The following is a 15,973-nucleotide window of genomic DNA, read 5'->3' as shown; positions in this document are numbered from 1 at the left end:
ACCTTGTGATGAGCGCTAGAGAAAACCTGAAAGCATCAAAACACAAAACAAACCAAAACAAACAAAATCTGAAAAACTCTCACGAAGAGAGGTGGAAAAACTCTCACAAGGAGAGATGAAAACACTCTCACTTATTGGGATGAGAGTATCCCAAAGGACAAAAATAAAAACACAGAAAAAGGAAAAAAATAACAAAAGAGAGAGGGGCGAGGGGAGGAGCAGTCTATGAGAACACAAGGGCCGCCCCTCCCCCATGGAGAGGTTAAGGAGAGGAGAGAGTTTTTTCTTTTGAGATGGCGGCTAGGGTTTAACCACGCATGTAATCTCACATTGTAAGATATATGTCTTTTTTTTTCCCCCACTAACATGTATGTCTTTTTCTATTGTCTATCTTTCATACATGTCACATAATCAAATTGGTCATGGTGACATGTATATCAGGTTTCTTTATGTGTGACTATTATTTTACCATTTTATGATCCTCATCGGTGGCTTGACCAAATTTTGTAACGATATTATAAAATTTTGGCTTTTTATTAATTTATCCATATAAATTTTGACCCGTTTTTTATCTCACTACGTAATAAATTTTTTAACTCAATGTGGCACCTCAATTTTTTTTAAAATTCAATGTCAGACCTCTGTTACATTCCGTCAATATTTCTGTTAAAAATAAGGACATTTTACTCTTTTCATATTAATTATTTATTATTAAACAAAAAAAGCAACCACACCTGACTTGGACCATTAAAAAGTTTACACATGTCTTTTTTATTTATTAAGTTCTTTTTAAAATTTTTAATATTGTATGTAATTAATATATATAGAAAATTAAGATTAAATTTCAAATTATAATAATTTTTTAGAATAGCATGAAGACCATATAATATTTCAATTGGACTACCAAATTTAAATGTAGTTTTTTAGATTAGGTCATAAATATGTTGGCCCCTTTGTTTTGGGCCTTTCCATTTGACATTTTTGTCCTTGAGGCTTTTATATTGTTTTAAAAGTTAGCTAATGTAGTCTAATTGTACTTGTGAGCATAAAATTTCAATGTTTACTTTAATTTAGTTTATGGTATAGAAATGTGATGAAGGATATAGAAATAAAGTGCATGATATATAAATGAGATTTAGAATTTAGAATTAGAGTTCCAGAGCTTATGGTTTAGGGTTAATTTAGGTCAAGAGAACCTAAAATTCGAAAGCTAAACTCTAAGCATTTTTGCTGCGTAGCAGTCAAACACAAACTTAATATTTTTTATTAATTTATTTGTAATTGAGCATATATTTTTTATTGTAGTGATATATGATGTAATATTTGTGAATTATAATATCTTTTACTATATTATTATATATAATTTTTCAACTAATACTTAATTTAAAATATTATTAAATTTTGATAACTAAACTAAAAAACTATTGAAATTTGATAACTAAAATCAATTCATCTTTTGTTTTTTATCATATACAAAAATTACACCTTTCAGATATGGTCTGTAGAATTCACCCTGCATTTGTAGCTATATGATTAGAGCGGTCTGTCTTCTAAATATCTATAAAAAGATCATCTATACTGTCTTCTAGCGGTTCTAAAATCTTTGCCATGGCACCTGTCCAACTGTGCAACTACCCACGTACTCGTGAGCACCTGACTTACCATTTACGCGCAGCTTGGGTTTATCCAAATGATCAAAATACCCCCGACCCAACTCTCAGTTCACAGACCGAAAGACAATGTGGCCGCTTGTAAATCCAAAACTCACTTAAGGCTATTTTCGTCACCTCGGGTATATCTCTCCTCTCCCTCCCTTGCTCCTTGTTCAAAAACGCAGTCAATCTCCATCTCTCTCTCACTGTCGAGTGAAGCAGAAGGATGACGATGAATTATGAGCAGAGGCTCAAAGCCACAGCGGAAATCATAGCTTCGGACGACGCGCGCGCCGGTGACGCGCGTGTCAACACTGAAGAGCTCGGCGTCACGGCTACTCTGAAGCCTCACCAAGTCGAAGGCGTCTCGTGGCTCATACGGCGGTACAATCTCGGCGCTAACGTCATTCTAGGTAAGGGGCTTCGTAATAGATTCTTTTTTTGGTTTGGATGTGTTTGGTTTCCAAGAAAATAGAGTTGAAATTTCAAATCAATGTGTATGTAAGTTGTAATGGTTGTATTCGATTTTGTATTTGCAGGAGACGAGGTATATTAGATATAACTGCTCTCACTCTTTTGAAGTCTTCTATACCGTGTTTGTATTTACACTCACGCACACATAATATTATTGAGTAAGTTCAAAGTTTCCTTCAATGTGAATATATGAGTTTGAAATTGAGTTATAATTTCCGGAAAAATCAAAGTAATCATCAAGCTGGTTCATTATGCTCCTATGAGTTTAAATTGTTGTAATTTTGTCTATGGACTTCGGCATTTTATGAATTTCATTGCATAAATTGGTGTTCCTTAGTGTCTCAGACAGAAAATGAATAAAAAATTAAGCTTGGGAATCTATAATGTCTTCAAAGAACATTATGCTTTTGATTCTTGATGAGAATCTTGAGTGGAGTTTCTAATGCAAATGTATGAGAATAGGATCATTCTCTCAAGCTATTCAGTTTCCGTCACAAGATGGTTCATACTTCATACACGAATTGGTTGGTCTTTGCTAGGGGTTCAACAGCTAGAGTCAATATCAACACCCGAGTTTAGTGGAAGGTTCCATCAGCTTAGGTGGTAAAGTCCCTTGGCATTGTATCGAAGGATGGGGATTGCATCCACCTTCACCCGGGTATGGGAAGTATGGGATGTAGCTTTTGTTTTGTAGCCATAGGTTCTTTGGGCATCCAACCAACACAAAATGGGAAAAAAAAAAAAAAAACTGAATTTAGTGAGAAGATGTTCATAATGATTGCCAAGGCTTGAGAAACTGACTTTTCAGTGAGATACAACTAGTTGCAATTATATTGAGCAGAAGTGAAATATTCTTGACTGTGTTCATCATACTTGAATCTAAGTGAATGATTGGCAGATGGGACTGGGGAAGACGTTGCAAGCTGTCTCTTTATTGAGCTATTTGAAGGTTGGAAAGATATCATCTGGACCATTTTGTGAGTTTCAATTTTTTTTTTTTTTATGTGTGAACATCTTGAAGTTTATATTTGTGGTATTGGTGCGCCTGATACTTTTCTTGTTTTCTAATCATCAATCAATTATTCGCAGTGGTGTTGTGTCCTCTTAGTGTGACAGACAGTTGGGTTTCAGAGATGGACAATTTTGCTCCAAAACTAAAAGTTCTTCGGTATGTTGGTGACAAAGAATATAGGTGCATTCTACGCAGGACAATCTACGAGCATGTAAAAGAACAATCCTCTTCATCTGATGTAAGTCCAGGTCCTGCTTTGTAGTTATTGGCAGAAATAGACTATGGATGTAATTCACCATTAATGTGTGATGCTATAGATAATTTTGGTTATCAGCTCTCTAATAGTATATCCTATTATTATAGTCTACTTGCTTTATGTTGATGTTTTGAAGTTGGACCTGTCGACAGGTATTGTCATTACCTTTTGATGTCCTGTTGACAACATATGACATAGTGTTGGTGGATCAGGATTTTCTTTCTCAGATACCATGGAACTATGCAGTAATTGATGAAGCCCAAAGGCTTAAAAACCCTTCCAGTGTATGTTTAAGGCACCATGAATTCTCTCTCTTATATATTAATGAACTTGATACATGTAGTGGGTAACTTGTTTGCTTGGTATGAGTTAATACTATGTAGTGCAGTATTTACTGTCAATCCTAAAAATAATCATACAGTAGACACAATTATCTAGTACATGACATCACTGACTTTCAGAAATCAAAATGACAGCATACTTCTGATTAGTTTGGTATTTTTCTTTTCATTTTTAAAGATTTGCCCAAGACAAGTTGACATGTGGAACCTTCTATTCCATTACTTGGTGACTCCTAGTATGAATACCATGTAAATTTGTGCTAGGTGGGCAATAAAAAAATTTGAATAGGCAAAAAAAGGTTAAAGTTAGAATACTTTTCTTTTTCCATAAGTAATTTTCATTATAGACACATATATGCTTCAACCTTAATAGGTTCTGTACAATGTCCTAAGAGAGCACTATCTCATGCCACGACGGTTACTGATGACTGGCACACCTATTCAAAACAATCTCACTGAACTTTGGGCTTTGATGCATTTTTGTATGCCTTCAGTCTTTGGGAGACTGGACGAATTCCTTTCAACATTCAAGGAAGCTGGAGATCCTTCGGCAGGTTATCTTCTTACTTGTCATACATAGGTTGTGTGGATTTATTTCTTATAATGTGATGTGGAAAGCTTTGTCTGTGAAAATTTCTTGCTTAAGACCCAGCTGCTGGAAACATGATGCTCTCTCTCTCTCTCTCTCTCTCCCCTCCCCCCCCTCTCCCTCTCTCGCTCTCTTACACTGGAGATGAGCTTTTGTTCTTATTACTCAAGCTGTTGTTCTTATTAAGGAGAATGGCCTTTGGGATACCAAACAAGGTTTTGTAGACATCACACTTGTTATTCCTGAACAGGCCATGATACAGCCAAAGTCATGGAGCAACTTAAAAGCTTAAAATGCATATTGGGAGCTTTCATGCTCAGGCGTACGAAATCTAAACTTATTGAGTGTGGAGATCTATTCCTGCCACCCCTTACTGAGATGACAGTGTATGCTCTCCATCCCTTTTTGCATTCTAGGCATGCTCTTAGAACATACTCAGCCTGTTTATATCATATGATGCTGAGATGCATTATCTTGATAGGTTGGCACCACTGGTCAGCTTGCAAAAGAAGGTGTACTTGTCAATATTGAGGAAGGAGCTTCCTAAGCTACTTGCATTATCTTCTGGAGGTCCACATCATCAGTCCTTACAAAATATTGTAAGTTTTTTTTTACTTTTCACCCTAAGCATCTCTATTTCTGGTCTATGAACTACTTTATTTCATAAATTCTACCAAATAAAAATGCACATGGGAAGATATTATATTTCTATGTGGTTTTAGGTTGACCAATGCAATAGCAGTACTTTCTGAGAAATCTGGCATTTAAAAGGTGCTGGTAGCTGTGAATTTATAATTCAGTATATGTTTTTCAAAAGCTGTTGTAGGCACTAGGCAGTCAAAGTCTTTTTCCAAGTTTTCAGTATATATTATTATAAAGAAGCTATGGATTGTTGAAATTATCAAAATGAATATCATCATTATCGTTGTTGAACCAAAATGCTACTTTTGCAATGGTAACTTTCAGAAAGGACCCTCTAGTTTCCTCCTCATTGTCCTCAACTAATGCTATTTCACTACAGATACTTTGATGAATTAGAATCAGGAGCAGAACTGTACCAATGTGTCTAAAGCTACCTTTCCTCAAAAAAAAAAAAGTCAAAAAACAGAAAACAAAAGCAGGACCTAGAATAGTGATACTAAATGGTGCTAACTTATGACATGGGACTGTTGGTTCCTTATTCTAGTTTAATCTGACTTATTGCTTCAAAAATTTAAATGCTTATTCAGAAACTTCATTGCTTATTTACATTGCAGCTGGTATTGTAATTTTCAATTATGGAATTGGATTGGATTTTTACCCTTTAACCGCACTTCTGCCACTGGCATACAGGTGATACAGTTACGAAAAACATGCAGCCATCCTTATCTATTTCCTGGTATTGAGCCTGAACCATATGAAGAGGGTGAACACCTGGTTCAGGTATCGCTGATTCTTATATTAATTTGGTGAATGATAATGGCCTTAGTGTGTGTACCAAGTTATGCGTTGTCCAAACTCTAATATGTAAAGAAGTACTGAAGATTAACAAAGGAAAATGAAGTTCTATTTTTTTGTTTTTTGTTTTTGTTTCTGTAAGGGAAACCTTGATGCCTGATCTCAATTTAAGTACTTTTAGTCTGCCTTTCCTGCCAACCATTTTCTGTTAATTTCTATCTTCTGACCAGGCAAGTGGTAAACTTGTAATTTTGGATCTACTACTTCAGAAACTACATAAGCATGAACACCGTGTCCTTCTCTTTGCTCAGATGACGCATACACTTGACGTTCTACAGGTTTTTTTTTCCTGTCTCATGCAAAATGATAAAATGTTTCTGCTTGTTTGCATATGTTACTTTGCATTTAACAAACTTATTTTCTCATATGCAATGTAGGATTTTCTGGAGTTGCGCAAATATTCCTATGAGCGCCTTGATGGATCAATTCGGGCTGAGGAGCGATTTGCTGCTATAAGAAGTTTCAGCAGGCAATCAGCGAAACAAAGTTTGAAGTCTCAAGCTGATCAAAATGATGCTTTTGTCTTTATGATCTCTACAAGAGCTGGGGGAGTTGGGTTGAATCTTGTTGCTGCTGATACTGTGAGTTTTGGCAAACAGTCATGTAACTGCTCTTTTAGAACAATCACTTATGTTGGGACATGAAACTCAGGACTTGTAGGTTCTTTGCATTTTGAGAGTGAAAGAAAAGAGGGTTTTGTTTTTTTAAGTACCTCCATATCTGTCAAATGTTGTTAAGCACATCTTAAGAGCATTTTCAGTTGTCTTTAGACATTCACAGTTTGGTATGCCATAAATAGTGTACCATTGAATCCCAAAAGAAAAAACTTTAAATGGACTCCTATCCCCTGTTGAAGTGTTGGTGCTCAGTAGTCAGAAATGTGATAGGCAGAATTACTGCAATTTCATGCAGCTCTAAATAACAGGCTTTATGTGGTTGCTACTTTAAATTCTTTTTTCCTCTTGATTGTTTGAATAATAGGCTAATATGAACATGGTTAGGTCATAATCTAAAACTTTTATTTTGAATTTTTTTTATTCCTTTACATTAGGTTAGAATAACTGCAATTTTTTTTTGTCAGAAGTACACAAGCTTGATCGGGAGAATAATCTTATATACCATAGATCTATCAGAATCTGTTGTGGATCATTAATTAAAATACATATTGCAATGCATTTATGGAGATGACCTAAATCCATGCGGCCTGTGATTTAAGTGAATAGATATGAAGTCAAAAGCTGTAATTATCTGGTTAGTTCTGTGATGAAAATTTTGTATTTGCAATCACTAACAAGAAATCTTGGAGTTGACCTGCTCAGCATATTACTTTAAGTATGGATGACCTGCTCTTGGTGAGAATGACATCAAAATTTATTTTGGGAGGTTCATAGTATATTACTGTTGAGGAACTTATAGTTGTCTTATGTTGTAAAATTTCAAGTAAATTAAATTCTTCCCTGAAGTACATCCTACTTGTTCTCTATTCTTATTATAGTAGTCATGCATTTTTTTTCCCCTGACATTCTATTGGTCTCATTCCATACGGTAGGTTATATTCTACGAGCAAGATTGGAATCCCCAGGTTGACAAGCAAGCTCTGCAGAGAGCACACAGGATTGGTCAAATGAATAATGTACTGTCGATAAACCTCGTTACAGGACGTACGGTGGAGGAGGTGAGATCCTATACATCAGCCATTAGCATTGTAGGTCATTATATATATATATATTTATTGTGTTTTAAATGTGTCAATATAGGTTATCATGCGGAGAGCGGAGAAGAAGTTGCAACTTAGCCATAATGTTGTTGGGGATGATGTTATGGACAAGGATGGTCAAGAAACCGCAGGAGTTGAACCTGTTGACTTGCGATCTATCATATTTGGGTTACATATCTTCGATCCTGCTGAAGTCAACAATGGTGAGTTTGAGATGTCAGAAGTGAATGCTATGGCTGAGAAGGTAATTGCAATGCGCCATAAACAAATAGCAACCAAGGATGAGAGGAAATTTGAGGTCAGTCCAACAGATGTCAATGGACGTGATCTTGTGCCAGGAGAAGGTTCCACTTCTCTCAGTCTCAATTCCGGTTTTGATGAAGCTTCGTATTTCTCCTGGGTTGAAAAATTCAAGGAGGTATCACAAGCAAATGGCAATGAAAATATGGATTTGGGAAGCAGAAGAAACTTACCCGAGGAGAAGCATCTAAAACTTGAGGCTGCAAAGAAGAAGGCAGAGGAGAAGAAGCTATCTAAGTGGGAAGACCTTGGATACCATTCGCTGTCTGTCGAGGACCCTATTAGCCCTGTAGATAGTGACATGATGTCTGATTCAGGTTCTGTCCAATTTGTTTTTGGGGATTGCACACAACCATCAAAAGTTTGTCCCTCTGAGCCTACCATTATTTTCAGGTGAATTTAATTTATGTAAATGCCTCCTCCTGTGTGTTCTCATTATTTGCATAGGATGAGTCAAAGCAGTGGGTGCATGTTTTCCCATGTCTTCTGATCATTTCTTTCATCAAACAGTTCTTTTTTTGGTTCTTGATGCTTGCATTTAGTTCCATTACCATGCAATTCCAGGTGCTATTTAGTTATTATTCTTTGGTGTTATGGACTATGCTCAAACTCTTTTTGTTTTGAAATGTCCCCATCTCGGTCGGTGGTCAGTGGTTTTACCTTCAGACCTGATTTATATGTTTATTTCACAGCTGTCTTGATGATTCTGGACACTGGGGTCGTGGAGGAATGTTTGATGCACTGGCCAAGCTATCTCCAAGTATCCCTGATGCATATGAACGAGCTTCTGAATTTGGCGACCTGCATCTTGGTGATCTTCACCTCGTAAGAGTTAATGGTTAGCCTCTGGTCTCCCATCCTGAAATATTATCTCCATACCTCATTGCTTATAATACAAAGGAATCTGTTTAACAGAGAAGCACAAGTACTAGAGGATGTGGGTATTTTGAGTTCAGTGTGGGTAAATTTGAGTGACATTCCTCTATCTTCAGTCAGAAGTGTGTTTAATATTTCCTTGTGCAACTTTCTTCCTCACCAATTTGTTGTTATGTAGATGATGGAAATGAACATAATATGGACTGTAATCCCCCTCAATGGGTGGCTTTGGCTGTTGTACAATCTTATAATCCTAGGCGCAAAGTACCCCGCAGCAAGATTTCTATCCCCGACTTGGAATGTTGCTTATCAAAGGCATCATTTTCAGCTGCTCAAACTTCTGGTAAGGATTCTCATTGGATCAGTTCAAAGTTAAATTTTTTATTCTTGTTTTGTTATGGTACAATTTGAAATCCAAAACAAAAGTGCAGTTCCTTTCTTGTTGATGCGGTTAAGATTTGGTTTGTTAACTTGGAGTCTCAGTTGTAAAACATTATTTTTAAATGTCTCATGCTATATTCTTCATCTTAAAAGCTTCAATCCACATGCCACGTATCGGGTATCAAGATGGATCAGATCGCGCAGAATGGTACATGGTGGAACGTCTTCTCCGAAAATATGCTTCTATTTATGGCATAAAGATATATGTGTATGTTTTCTCTCTATCTTGCCCCATCCTTCCAACACACATACTGATGCACAACAGACTAATCTCTTGTAATCTTTGCAGGTATTATTATAAACGCTGATCTTGAGGCTTTGGACTGGTCTCATACTGGATGTAATCCTTGTCGTCCACTGACCAATCTTACTTCTTAATGCTTGAAATCTTGGGTTGTGCCCGAAATCTCAATGCGGCACAAAATTTCTTGTTTTCGATTGAGAAAAAGTCTAATGGGACAGTTAAGCTTGGAAGACCGCTTCTTTAATAGCTTAATGAGGAACTATGCTCGAGATGGACTGTTCCAAGAGTCTATAAAGCTTTTTACAACAATGAAATCGAATGGTACGTCGCCTTATGTTGTTACATTCAACAGTCTTTTGTCAATTTTGCCTAAAAAGGGTCGGACTGGTATGGTCAAGGATGTGTATGATGAAATGCTTAGCATGTATGGAGTTACACCGGATACATATACATTTAATATTTTGATTAGAGGGTTTTGTATGAACTCCATGGTGGATGAAGGTTTTCTCATTTTCAAAGAAATGTCACGTTTTAAATGTGACCCGGATGTCATTACCTATAATACTCTAGTTGATGGGTTGTGTAGAGCAAGGAAGGTTGAAATTGCCCATAATGTGGTGAACGGTATGAGTAAGAGAAGTGTGGACTTGAATCCAAATATTGTTACTTATACGACCTTGATTAGAGGGTTTTGTATGAAACGAGAGATTGATGAGGCTCTATGTGTTTTGGAGGAGATGATTAGTCGAGGGTTGAAACCTAATGGAATTACTTACAATACTCTAATTAAGGGGCTTTGTGAAGTGCAGAAGCTAGATAAGATAAAAGAGAATTTGGAGGGACCAATGAGTGGTGAAGGATTTACTCCTGATACGTGTACATTCAACACATTGATGCATTCACACTGCAATGCAGGAAAAGTAGATGAAGCATTGAAGGTTTTTGCGAAGATGTCAGAGTTAGGGGTCATGCCAGATTCAGCTACATATAGTGTTTTGATACGCAGTTTGTGTCAACGAGGGGATTACAGTAGAGCAGAGGAGTTGTTTGATGAGATATCAAAGAAAGAAATTTTATCAAGTGACGATGGGTGTAAGCCTCTTGTTGCCTCTTATAAACCTATCTTCGAGTATTTATGCAGTAATGGGAAAACTAAGAAGGCCGAGGAAGTATTTAGGCAGCTAATGAAAAGAGGAACACAAGACCCTCCATCCTTCAAGACTTTGATCATGGGCCACTGTAGGGAAGGTACATTTGAAGGTGGGTATGAACTCTTAGTCTTGATGCTTAGAAGGGATTTTGTGCTTGATGTCGAGATTTATGAATCCTTGATTGATGGCCTCTTGCAGAAGGGTAAGCCCCTTCTTGCTCAAAAGACTATAGAGAAGATGATGAAGAGCTCTCATCTCCCAAAAACGCCTACTTTCCATTCTATATACTTGCAGAAATTTTAGAAAAGCATTGTGCCCGTGAATCTGCCAGTTTTGTTACTTTAATGTTGGAGAGAAAAATTAGACAAAATATTAATCTCTCAACACTTCTTGTAAGGCTACTTTTCAATAGTGGATTGCGAGATAAAGCATTTGAGATTGTAGGGATGCTCCATGAGAATGGATACTCAGTTAAAATGGAAGAACTGGTTGGGTTGGTTTCCTTTGCCAGAGCAGAAAGCTGTAAGAGGTGTTGAAGTAAATGTCTCAACTGATTAAGGTTTAGTTTGAGATTGCTGTGAGAAAAAACTGCTATGAAATAAAACAGTTGTGAAGTAAAGTGAGCTGTGAAGTAAAGCAGTTGAGTGTTTGGTAAACTATGTTTTCAAAAGTGATGTGAGTACAAAAAACAGTATGAAGGTGATGAAGGTGTTTGGTAAATTGTAATGTAAAACTGCTGTGGCTATTTATAATTACTAAAATGGACATGATACTGAAAGTGTCTTTTACTTATTTGTTTGGTAAAAATAAAATATTTTTTTACATGTTTTTGAAATTTTTGGCTGCAAATTTGTATTAGCATTAATTTTTCAAAGAACAATATTATTAAATAAATATGGCTATTATTTTTTTGGGTATATTATAATTTTAATCATAGAAATAAAATATCATAATTAATGTTCAAAATATTAAATATAATTAACAATTGACATATTTTTTAATTTAAAATAAACAAAAAAATATAAATATATTTAAATAGTTATATGATATTGATCGAATAAAATAGGGATAAGATGTGATTTTCAAAAATCAATAAGGGTATTATAAGTAAAATAAAATTTTCATTATTGCTGTGATTCATTTCAGTTTTCAAAAGCACTTACAAACCTGCTTTCTATTTTTGTTGTGGGGAGTTGAGAATTGTGGGGCAAAACACTTTTTCATGTTTTTATCAACAGTAATGTTACACTTACCACATTTTTATACCACATTTTCATACCATCTTACATGAAATTCATACATTGGACACTAAAAATTAAAAAATAAAACCTAAAAAAGAAAAAGGAAATACTCTTCCAATAAATTAATGACACATCAGGTGGGATACAAATGTGGGACAACTAGCATTATTGTTTTATCAAACACCAAAACTAATGTGGGTGATTGAGAATTATCATCCACAACAGTTTTTGGGTTCTTCACAACAATCTCAAACGGGGCTTAAGTCGACTGAATCTTCTTGTGGTCGACTGAACTTGTCTCAAATTTCTTGATTCTCTGCTTTGCGAAGCTCGAGCTTCCTGGACAGAAATCTTGATGTTAGGACAATCGATCATCAACCCACTTACATTCAATCGTCAAGCCAACTTTGACAGAAAATATCTCCTTCTGTTTAATGCTTTATGCTTTATGCTTTATGCTTTATACTTTATGCTTTATGCTTTATGCTTTATGCTTTATGCTTTAACTTAATTGTTATGACTTATATCTTTGAAAGGTTTGACACTCAAGCTCACAATAAATGGCTAAGATCATTACTTTATATATTTATGTAACTTGATATATATCACAAGTTGTAGATGAGATCAAATACAGATTTCACTACTCACATCAAAAGATTACTCTCTCAACTCTCTCTGTAATTTTCTCTTTCATTGTTCTTATTGTGCTTAACTTGTATCTTTCATTCATTGATTGTGTGTGAGATAACTTGTAAGCTTAGAATCAAATCCAACAAGAGGCATGTGAAATGTTGCAATTTAGTCTGCAGAAGCATCAAAGAGTCGATATTGATATTTTTAACCAAGTTATAGTAGGACATTGATATTTTTAACCAAGTTATAGTAGGACTTTGTAATATCAATAAACTTTCAGAAGCATTTGGCCTCTGCTATGAACTGGTTGAGAATGGAGCCTATCAGAAATTGGCCTGCTTGGATTATCTAAAATCTGCCCTAGAGGTTGCAGGAAGATCAGTTGAAGCTGAGTTTTTATCTAAAAGGATTGCCAAGTCAGCAGCTGCTGGACAAATCTGGGAAGTCAAGACCTCAACTGTAAGTCTTTTGGGTACTTATCACCCACACCCACACCCATTTGAGAGAGAAAGAGAGAGCTCTGTACTGGAGGCACATGCATCTTTCTAAGTCTTCTAATTCTTATGTGCTAAAATAAGCCTTGTGTCGTTGTAGTTACTCATACAAGAATTCATAACTCAAAATTATTTAATTCCTGTTTTACCAGTTAGGAGCCTAGAAGAACACCAGAATAGGTTTGAGAACCATGTGGAAAATGTCATGTTCCAAACTCAGGACTCTGCATTGTGACTCTTTACTTCTTTAGGCAGGTTTAAACTTAGTGTTTGTGCATTTAATGCCTTCAAAAAAACAATTTCCAAGGATCTGAAGTGATTGGTGGACCTCTCTATATGGTGGTCTGAACGTCTTGAACTAATGTCTTGTATTACATTTTCTAGTGTCATTTCAAAAATTAAAAACCATATGCAGTACAAAACTTCATTGTAGTATGTAAAATTCACCCTATTTTTTCATTGTGCAGAGGACCCTGCTGAACATAGCGTGAGTCTTGTTCTCAATATATGGAATGAGCTATCATGGTTGTTCTCAACTACACCTGTTTGAAAATCAAACCTAAGAACAAAATCGACTATTACAGTATTACTCACTTGAAAGTGCAGTGCAAGATGAAGTGAAAATGGCCAAGGAAGTGTGGCGTGAAACGAGAGAGAGAGAGAGAGAGAGAGAGAGAGAGAGAGAGAGAGAGAGAGAGAGAGAGAGGATGAATCATGGCAACATAAGGTGGTGAATTCCCAGTATACGGGATGGTGGTAAAGTAATGATGCATACTAAAGAGGTTGACGATGCAATGAGAAAGAAAGGGGGATTGTTTGAGGTGGGGTTAGCTGTGTTCTGTGGGTTCTTGATCAGAAATTTTTTGAGAGGAGAGGATATTGAGTTTTTGAAATAGAGATTCAAGTGTGATTTTGAGAGGGAGGAGGATTATAGACAGAAAGCAGAACTAGGATTGAGTTCCTAACTGGAGTGAGGTACATAAAAGAAGGTATTTCAGTCATTTTCTTTGAGAAATAGGTTAGATCAATCAACTTTGTAAAAGGAGTTTAATGGGTTTTAAAATGGTTAATTGGACATAAAACTAAATAACATTTGACAAAAAGAAAAAGCAAATAATATGTTCTGTACCTTTCTTTTGAAGTAAGATTCTTATCTGCTAACTGGTTTTAGTCATGGAGTTGGGAGTTGTTGTGCATTTTTTGTCTCGTAAGAATCAGATGTACAAACTTCTGTAACATGCAAGAATTGTCGATCTTTTGACCTTGGTTAATAAAGTAAAGACATTGTTTGTTTCCATCAAAATTGCTTTTTGTAATGGTTTAACAGATTTAGCTTCGAAGCAATCCGACCTGCATGATTGAATGTTGGAATATGTCTTACTTGGAATGAGGGTGTTTCAGAAGTTCTAAGTAGTTTTGCGTGACATGCTCATTTAGTTTGTTGGCTTTTGTTGTTACATTTTTATTTTTTCACCATACACTTGATATGGGTAGAATTAGCATTAGGGTAGGATAGAAAAGGGGTGGAAGTAGAACCTAGGTTCTTCAAGTCTCATTGTAAGAAATGTGATAGTGGATCCCTTCTTAGAAACAAAAGAAATGTTTGTTCGCCCTTTTTAATTGGCAAAACTCTTACTTGAATGTACCCAACCATTAACACCTAACCAAGGATGGGAAAACAAAACAAAAAAAGCTCCAAATGGCCCGAATGAAATGTGAAAGAGGGTACGTGGTTGAAAGAAGAAAAGATAATTCAGCTGAAAAGAAAATGCAAAAGAATATAGTTAATTTGAAAATTTTACAGTGTGTTTGGATAAAGTAATTCTAGTTTTCATATAAATTTATAAATGATGGAATTTAAAACTTCATCATTAAATTTCCATCAATTGCATTCTCTATTGTTTGGATATATGTATGTAGAATTTATAAAATAACAAAAATTATAAATTTTCTTGTTTGGGTAACGGATGTTATTTAAAAATTTAAATAGTGCAGTGGTAAAAAAAAATTAAATAATTGTAGAAGCTAGAGGGTAGTCTTAGGGATGCTTCACGGCTAATATTGAGTGATATGAGCTTGTTTCATGCCATTATAGCTGGAAAAGTCCTTATGAGCTTGTTTCATGTCATTATATCATTTTCACACACACATACACATATATATATATACACTCACAGACCCATGTCATAACATATATATATATATCCATATTGATTAATATGGGTGGGTATATATACTCACACACATATTTATTAATATGTTTTGAACATACCCATGTCATTGCATATATATATATTAATCAATATGTGTCTTAGGGATGCTTCACGGCTAATATTGATTGATATGAGCTTGTTTCATGCCATTATAGTTGGAAAAGTCGTTAAACCCATGTCGTAACACACACACACACATATATATATGGCTTATTCATACCATTAGCCCCTATAAGATACACTTTTTTTCACTTTGTCCCCTGAAACTTAAATCCTCTCAGTTTGCCACCTGAACTTCACACAGTTATTACAAAAGACCCTATGCCCTTAACTCTGTCAATTTTTCTGTTAAAAAAGCTGACGTGGCACTTATATGGCATGGGTGATACCCTTTTCTAGTTATGTAAGATCCATGTGGACAAAACAAATTATAAAAAATTGACATGGATCTTATTATTTTTTAGTTTAAAAATTATTTTTTATTATTTTTTTGTCCACGTGGATCTTACATAGCTAAAAAAGGGTCCCACTCATACCATATAGGTGTCACGTCAACTATTTTAACGGAAAAATTGACAGAGTTGACAGCATATGGTCTTTTGCAATAACTGTGTGAAGTTCAGGTGGCAAACTGAGAGGATTTAAGTTTCAGGGGGTAAAGTGAAAAAAAGTGTATCTTACAGGAGGCAATGGTGTAAATAAGCATATATATATATATATATATATATACATACTCACAGACCCATGTCGTAACATATATATATATACCCATATTGATTAATATGGGTGAGTATATATACTCACACACATATTGATTAATATGTTCACAGACCGTGAACATA

The 15,973-nt window shown here is 35.4% G+C and overlaps 1 protein-coding gene and 1 pseudogene across 2 annotated transcripts; both read left to right on the top strand.

The window, feature by feature from the left end:
- Window positions 1–1,878: 1,878 nt before the first annotated feature.
- On the top strand, window positions 1,879–9,636 carry ASG3 (SNF2 domain-containing protein / helicase domain-containing protein). Its single transcript, XM_086237833.1, has 17 exons — window positions 1,879–2,065; window positions 2,192–2,199; window positions 3,025–3,103; window positions 3,216–3,376; window positions 3,547–3,678; window positions 4,109–4,289; window positions 4,575–4,710; window positions 4,806–4,923; window positions 5,657–5,746; window positions 5,992–6,099; window positions 6,199–6,402; window positions 7,371–7,496; window positions 7,579–8,231; window positions 8,531–8,676; window positions 8,893–9,057; window positions 9,249–9,363; window positions 9,445–9,636. The coding sequence occupies exons 1-17, from the start codon at window positions 1,879–1,881 to the stop codon at window positions 9,461–9,463; spliced, it is 2,628 nt and encodes an 875-aa protein (XP_086093959.1). The 3' UTR covers window positions 9,464–9,636.
- LOC147290994 (pentatricopeptide repeat-containing protein At1g02060, chloroplastic-like) lies at window positions 9,500–14,420 on the top strand (annotated as a pseudogene). The gene is made up of 4 exons (XR_015121094.1): window positions 9,500–11,072; window positions 12,569–12,612; window positions 12,644–12,883; window positions 13,386–14,420. The product of XR_015121094.1 is annotated as a pentatricopeptide repeat-containing protein At1g02060, chloroplastic-like (transcript).
- The last annotated feature ends 1,553 nt before the right edge of the window (window positions 14,421–15,973 follow it).

This window comes from Dryas octopetala, chromosome 3, assembly GCF_963921425.1.
Source record: "Dryas octopetala chromosome 3, drDryOcto1.1, whole genome shotgun sequence".
Lineage (NCBI taxonomy): Eukaryota > Viridiplantae > Streptophyta > Magnoliopsida > Rosales > Rosaceae > Dryas > Dryas octopetala.
Note: the sequence above shows the minus strand (reverse complement) of the source record. Positions and strands in the feature narration are given on the sequence as shown.

Excerpts from the sequence above, each read along its gene's own strand:
- ASG3 (XM_086237833.1), top strand. The coding sequence starts at position 1,879 with ATGACGATGAATTATGAGCAGAGGCTCAAAGCCACAGCGGAAATCATA. Across the intron at positions 5,747-5,991 it reads AGGGTGAACACCTGGTTCAG|GCAAGTGGTAAACTTGTAAT; the intron begins GTATCGCTGATT and ends TCTTCTGACCAG. Across the intron at positions 7,497-7,578 it reads CAGGACGTACGGTGGAGGAG|GTTATCATGCGGAGAGCGGA; the intron begins GTGAGATCCTAT and ends GTGTCAATATAG.